The 7,093-nt window shown below is 38.3% G+C and overlaps 2 protein-coding genes across 2 annotated transcripts in view; one reads left to right on the forward strand and one right to left on the reverse strand.

The window, feature by feature from the left end:
- LOC137407411 (platelet-derived growth factor C-like) overlaps positions 1-4,453 on the reverse strand; it is a 7,446-nt gene extending 2,993 nt beyond the window's left edge. Inside the window, exons 1-3 of the mRNA XM_068094061.1 lie at positions 4,220-4,453; positions 2,352-2,508; positions 1,330-1,395 (exon numbers count right to left, since the gene is read on the reverse strand). Coding sequence (XP_067950162.1) covers positions 1,330-1,395; positions 2,352-2,508; positions 4,220-4,411 — 415 coding nt within the window. The 5' untranslated portion in view covers positions 4,412-4,453. The remainder of the gene's footprint in view (positions 1-1,329; positions 1,396-2,351; positions 2,509-4,219) is intronic.
- A 1,079-nt stretch (positions 4,454-5,532) lies between these two features.
- LOC137406894 (uncharacterized) lies at positions 5,533-6,375 on the forward strand. Its single transcript, XM_068093496.1, has one exon. It carries the CDS (start codon positions 5,533-5,535, stop codon positions 6,373-6,375), a length of 843 nt encoding a protein of 280 aa, XP_067949597.1.
- Positions 6,376-7,093: the final 718 nt, after the last annotated feature.

Genomic DNA, 7,093 nt, shown 5'->3' on the forward strand with positions numbered 1-7,093 from the left:
ATAAAGTTTATAAACTGAAACATAGGATGGTGGATGTAGTAGTTACACCAATCCAAGTGCATACAACTTGTGAAGTACTAGCGTACTTCACAAGTTGTCTGCACTTGGATTGGTGTAACTCTATTGTCACTGCTCAATATTTTACGCGGTACATATAAAAACACCGTACATTTTTTTCAGTATTTGTTAAATCCGCTTTGACCTTGTTAGGTAACCATAACAATCTGGCATGGTGACAAAATGGAGAAATGTAAACAATGGTGGCCAACAAAAACGTTTTGATTTCACATTCATGCATCAACTTTGATCTTGTAATTCATAAATCTATGCTATTGCATTGCAAAGATTTTTGTCTCCAAAATTGGGTTTTTGTTCTTCTATTACCAAAAAATAATTGTTAAAAAACAAAAATATTGTGATTACATTTTAAAATACTGTCAGGTAATCTTTAAAGACAACTAATTTTTTACATAGCGTATGTTAAATTGAGAAGTCGGCTGATTGCTATAGTCAAGATTATTTAGTGTTTTATAGCACAAACAAATTGTGCCTACTCTGAAATCAGAGTTGTCCTCTCTACGAAAGAATTCTTTATCATGTTATATGAGCAAGGTTTTAGTACAGTGGGCGATAGCCAATCTAAAATTCTATCAATCAATTTTTTTAAATGCCAATTAAAGCTCATTTTCAAAAATGTACAACTGAAAGCTTCGCAATCAGCCTTTTTATAGCAAAAACATAGTGTAATGTTTCCAGTCTTGAATTGGGTTGGGAGTTGCTCACTGTCGACGACCTCACAGCCTACCATTTCAACGATCTATAGTCGCACTATATGAATTATTGAAACGGTATCTCAATGTATACCTCAAAACAAAACTTATTATAGTAGACTCAAGTTCTCACAGCGAATGCCTTTGCACAAATTTAGCAAAGTGAAATGGTGTCGACTGTGTTCAGATTTTACAGTTTTCATGATTCAGAGAGGAACCAACTCCAAAAACATCTAAAGCATAAAAACATGGTGATTCTAATGTTTTGACTGTCACAAAATTAGCTTTGAACAATATATTTGTGATAAATTCCACAAAGTAAAAATTACACTCCAATGCTACATCTTTCAAAATTTGAGGAGTGCTTATAAATCGTGTCAACTTTTTTAACAAAGCTATTTTGATTGAACTTATCAATTGTTGTTACTGTAATAACTCTCATTACTTATAATGTAAGTTCTGATGGTGCCAAACAAGGAAAAGAGTTTGGAAAAATATCTACCTGCAGAAGACAAACTTTTCGATTAACTCAACAGCATGAAGCAGATTAATTACTTACCTGGTAAGCTCATACTTTCCACGCTTTCACTTTTCACCACAGTTAGCATGGGGTCATCCGACACATCTGAATAATAAAATTGCTTTTTCAAAATTTTTTTACACACTTTCTCTACTAGCTATGTCAAGGCTGACATGGTTGCATCACAGAACAACTTTAATATTCAAAGGTTTAAACGTTGAATCGACAGAGAGAAGAGAGAGAGAGAGAGAGAACGGAAAGAGGGACAAAGAGGAGATGAGGGAAAGAGAGACAGAGAGAGGGAGAGAGAGGGAGAGGGAGAGAGAGAGAGCGGAAAGAGGGAAAAAGAGGGAATGAGGGAAAGAGAGAGAGAGAGAGAGAGAGAGAGAGAGAGAGAGAGTGGAAGTGAAAGGGAAAGAGAGAGGGTGAGAGAGGGAGAGGGAGAGAGAGGGAGCGAAGAGAGAGAGAGGGGAGAGAAAAGAGGGAAAGAGATAAAGAGAAAGGGCGAGAAAGGGGGAGAGAGGGTGAGAGAGGGCGAGAGAGAGAAAGGTAAAGAAGAAAAGAGGTTAAAAAAAAAGAAGTAAAGTAGTGGAAGGTAAAGAGAGAGGGGGAGAGAGAACGGAAAGAGGGACAAAAAGGAGATGAGGGAAAGAGAGAGAGAGAGAGAGAGAGGGAGAGAGAGGGAGAGAGAGAGAGGGGAAAGAGGGAAAAAGAGGGAATGAGGGAAAGAGAGAGAGAGAAAGAGAGAGTGGAAGTGAAAGGGAAAGAGAGAGGGTGAGAGAGGGAGAGGGTGAGAGAGGGAGCGAAGAGAGAGGGGGAGAGAAAAGAGGGAGAGAGATAAAGAGAAAGGGCGAGAGAGGGTGAGAAAGGGCGAGAGAGGGTGAGAGAGAGTGAGAGAAAGGTAAAGAAGAAAAGAGGTAAAAAAAGAAAAGAAGTAAAGAAGTGGAAGGTAAAGAGAGAGGGGGAGAGAGAAATATGTCGAAGTGTGTTGCATGGATAAAAGCAGACCAACAGGTAAAGAGGACTAAAAACAGATTGGACTAACCAGTTCAAAAACGTACCTATCATCGGCTCCATCATAGACATGCTATCATGACTGTCCATTGCGCTCTGCTCATTATACATGTCGATGAATTTCATGGCAGCTTTGGTCATGTTTTTCATTGTAAGAACATCCATCATATCATGGTCTTTGGCGTAGCCAACATTCATTTGATTCTAAATGATATACATTTATAAATGAAAGGATTCTCATCACCCTGGCTTGTAATTAAAACTCGGTTTATGACAGCAAACTACACAAATGTATAAGGACTGCAGCTGCATTCACCATCTGAGCAAACTTTAAAATCACTGATCTTTCATTTTTCCATCTGTCACTTTAGCTGTCTGTTTCAACTACCGAAGAGTTTCTATATAGGCTGTAGTTATCTGTATGGTTGTCCCACAAAATATTCTAACACCGCTGTCAAAATGACCTGCTTGCTGACTTGCTCTTCCAACTGAGTTTTTAAAAATTACTATGTTAAGGAAGAACTTTACTTCAACTCTGGCTTTTATACATATTACCTTCTTACCTATAGTTTTTTATTTTAGTATATTCTAAATATAAACCACTGCTCAACAATTAGTTTTTTTACAGCTGATAAAATCGTGTTTTTTATTATTTAATGGTGGCATCAGCTTGAATCTGACTTTATAGCTTTTTGCTGCCCAAATTTGGAATCATAAATAAAAACATATACTACTGATACTGCCAAACTTTTATTAAAAACAAAATAAAGAAAGGTCTAGGAAAATTTTTACGGTTCACTTTTTATGCTGTCAGTGTATTTTGCAGAGTTCCCATGGTGAAGTTGACAATACTATTTACATTTCCTAGTGCCTTTCATTTTACTTCCACTCTACTTCTGCCTTCAAATCTCAAGTGTGATAGATACGGCACAGCAAAGTTTTGAACAATTAAGGGAACCCTTGCAGTCCTGTTGAAGTGCAGTGTTTCAAGGCCATGGTGATCACTACACTGGCTCTACTAGACACAAAGCTGGCTATGGTAGACACTACAATGACTGGTGAACATAACCACATCTATTATAGGTGACACTACCAGGACTATAGGTGACACTACTAGGACTATAAGTGACACTACCAGGACTATTGGTGACACTACTGGAACTATAGGTGACACTACTAAGACTAATAGGTGACACTACTAGGACTAAGGGTGACACTACCAGGACTATTGGTGACACTACTGGAATTATAGGTGACACTACTAAGACTAATAGGTGACACTACTAGGACTAAGGGTGACACTACCAGGACTAGTGGTGACACTACTAGGACTATAGGTGACACTAGTAGGACTATAGGTGACACTACTGGGACTATAGGTGACACTACCAGGGCTATTGGTGACACTACTAGGACTATTGGTGACACTACCAGGATTATAGGTGACACTGCCAGGACTATATGTGACACTACTAGGATATAGGTGACACTACTATGACCATTACAATGCTCGTTATTACATACATGTAGATAAGACAATTGGCCATTGTGGTATCACAAGTAAGCCATTTAAAATTGTATTTATCGCATCATTGGTTTTAATATCAAATCATGGCATCAAATATAGTAGACCATCACTGTACTAAACCATTGAGGGTGATTACAAATGTTTCTCACAACCTTGGTTCATTATAACCTAGGCCATCACATGTAAGGCTTCATCATAAAACCAATTTCAACTTATTAAAAGTTATGATATAAGCATATCAGTTGATATTGCATTCAGTAATTATAAACTTACTGTGAATATGCAAATATTTATAATAACTAAACGACCTAACCGAAATGTCATACAGTTTATTGTGACTATAAATATACATAAAGTTTAGGATACCTACAAGAATAAAAGCCTTACCATTGTTGGGTCCGCTGACATCATTGGCATGACTGTAGAGGAGACAATTCTCTCCTGCACGGAGGAGCTAGTGCTCAAATTTTGAGCAGAACTTTCTGTCGGTGACGTTGGATTTCCCTGACAATCGCGGCTCATAAAGACAACCAAAAGTACCAACGCTGAAAACATTGCTTTGAGCACCTTCATATTCATTTCGATCTACCGGTATTTGAATTTACTGCCCACTTGCTCAACTGCCGGTTGAACTGCTAATGACAGCAGTGCTCATTATTCCTTCTTATATACTAGCAAATTCTGGAATACTGCCAGGAGCCAGTCATGTCAAGCAGCTGCGCTAGCTTTGTTTTTAGTTCCTTATCATAATTTTCTATAAATAAATTTCTGGTAATCAGTTTTGACCAATCGGCCAATCGCATGACGCTATAAAATTTGGTAAATTAGAGGATATAAAATATAGGATGCCTAGGCCCAAAAATGTTTTATCAAACATAGAGAACTCTTGTGTAGAGATAAGATACCTTTAGAAAGCAATTCATTTAGAATAAAGGTTTACTATAAGGTTGAACAAATAAATAATTATTAAATCATAGGAAAATCTGGGATGTCATTTATAGTTTTTTTTCTGGCAACCGCTACTATAACAATAGCTGTGGTCGGTCCTTTTATTCGCCTGACGCCAACGTTGAAAAGGATCACATTGCAGAAGATTCGAACTCACAACAATTATAGGCTTCACCGCTCGGCACACTACCACATTCACCAAACATTCACCTCACATGTTTTTGAGTGATTGTGCATAATGCGCAGAGAATAAGTATATTATACTTATTCTCTCGCATTATTGACACACATGATGACCTCTCACAGCAAATCCGAATTGCCAAGATACTAGATTATTATAATAAGAACCGTGTCCTTCTATTTTTCATAAGCTTCTGTTGAATGTTGAAAAAAAAAACATTGCATAGTACAGGGTTCGAACTCATGACATGTTGCCTCAATGTTGCAGTGCAAAATGTAATGAACAACAACAGAGTCAGGAACCTTCTGTTTCAGTAGGGCTGAGAGCCCTCTGCACTGACCAATGTAGTGTATCAAGGTCTTAAGTATGCCACCTGAATCATACTGTCAACAATTGCAATAATGTGGCAATATGTTTGCTTCTTGGTGCTGTTGTCTTTGCACCTGAAATCGGCACTATGGTGAATCATTGATGACTTGCATACACATATATATTGCTTGTAATGTAAAAATAAAACAGTCTTGAATTAGCCAGCCACCAGAAATCTTGATACACTAAATTGGCGACGAGGATGCCAGATAATAAAGCCATGGCTAATTTGCCAGAATTTGACAACTCTACGAGTGTTGAGTCATATTTGGAGCGGTTGGAGATATATTTTGCTGTGAACAAGGTTACGGGAGACTCTCGTCAGCACATGCTGCTCATGGGCTTGAAAGGCTATCAATACGATACAATACGAGATCTGGCAGCCCCACAGAAGCCTAAGGATTTGACATACAGTGGCCTAGTTGACCTTGTATGCAAGCACTTTGGTACGTCAAAGCACTGGCTGGTGGAACGACTTTCATTCAGAGAGATGAGACAGAATTCGGGTGAGAATCTCAATGAATATGTCAGCCGCTTGAAAAGGACAGCTCGCCAATGTGAGTTTGCCAGTAGTCTGGACGTCAACCTAGTGGAACAATTTCTACGTGGCATGCGGGACACAATGCTGAGGTCAAAGCTGATCGCACTTGAGGAATCAAAGCTAACTGATATTACTGTGTTATTGCAAGAAGCAAATGCCAAGGTCGCTATAGAGCAGATTACACTTCCAGATGTGAAATCTGAAATGAATGCAGTCAAGAGGAATTGTTTCAGCAAGGGACAAGCAATCTGTGGTGATTGTGGTTTAGAGCAACGGATTAACCACAAGTGCCCAGCAAAAGGGCGCACATGTTTTAAATGTGGGGGCAACGGTCATTTAGCAAAAGCCCTGCCTGCCCAAAGAATAACATCAGAGCTGTTGAGAAGGCACAGAAATTATTTGACTACGAGGACGACGATTCCCTGTTTTAAGTCAGTCAGCTTAGCCAGTAAATCTACTAGTCAGTTAGCCAGTCAGCACTGTTTGCTCAATTTTGAAATGTGACGTTATTCAGCCATTCACTGTGTGTGATGTCTCTCTGCTATCTACTGTGTGTAGTGTTTCTAGTTTAGTCCAGCCAGAATTTGAGTTAGTACTGTGTGAACTTCTCAACAGATCTTGCATGTTTCATGTGAATATTTCTGCTTTTGGAAGAAAAGGAAGGAATATGTTTATATGTTTATTGAATTGTCAAAAAATTGTCATATCCTCCTTTGTAGCCTATGTACCTGTATTACGTAAGCTTTCAATTTTGTAAAATTGGTAAGGGATGTAGTGTATCAGGGTCTTAAGTATGCCACCTGAATCATACTGTCAACAATTGCAATAATGTGGCAATATGTTTGCTTCTTGGTGCTGTTGTCTTTGCACCTGAAATCGGCACTATGGTGAATCATTGATGACTTGCATACACATATATATTGCTTGTAATGTAAAAATAAAACAGTCTTGAATTAGCCAGCCACCAGAAATCTTGATACACTAAAACCAATCATAGCTGATACACCATCACCAGCTACAGCAGTTATATTGTTGAGTGGAACGCTACGCAATTCACAGTATTCTATCAATCTTCTGAGGATTGTCTTTTCTCGTGAATCCATTTTGAAATACTTGCAAAATAAGAACTGATTAATCCCATGCTTTGGTGTCCATCCTTCCGGCATACTGTTGGTGATTGATATAGCAGTTCTATAAACAAAATTCCATAATTCAGTTTGAC

Source organism: Watersipora subatra, chromosome 10, assembly GCF_963576615.1.
Source record: "Watersipora subatra chromosome 10, tzWatSuba1.1, whole genome shotgun sequence".
NCBI classification, from domain to species: Eukaryota; Metazoa; Bryozoa; class Gymnolaemata; order Cheilostomatida; family Watersiporidae; genus Watersipora; species Watersipora subatra.

What these genes read in the sequence shown, in the direction of transcription:
- LOC137406894 (XM_068093496.1), top strand. Translation starts at nt 5,533, where the DNA reads ATGCCAGATAATAAAGCCATGGCTAATTTGCCAGAATTTGACAACTCT.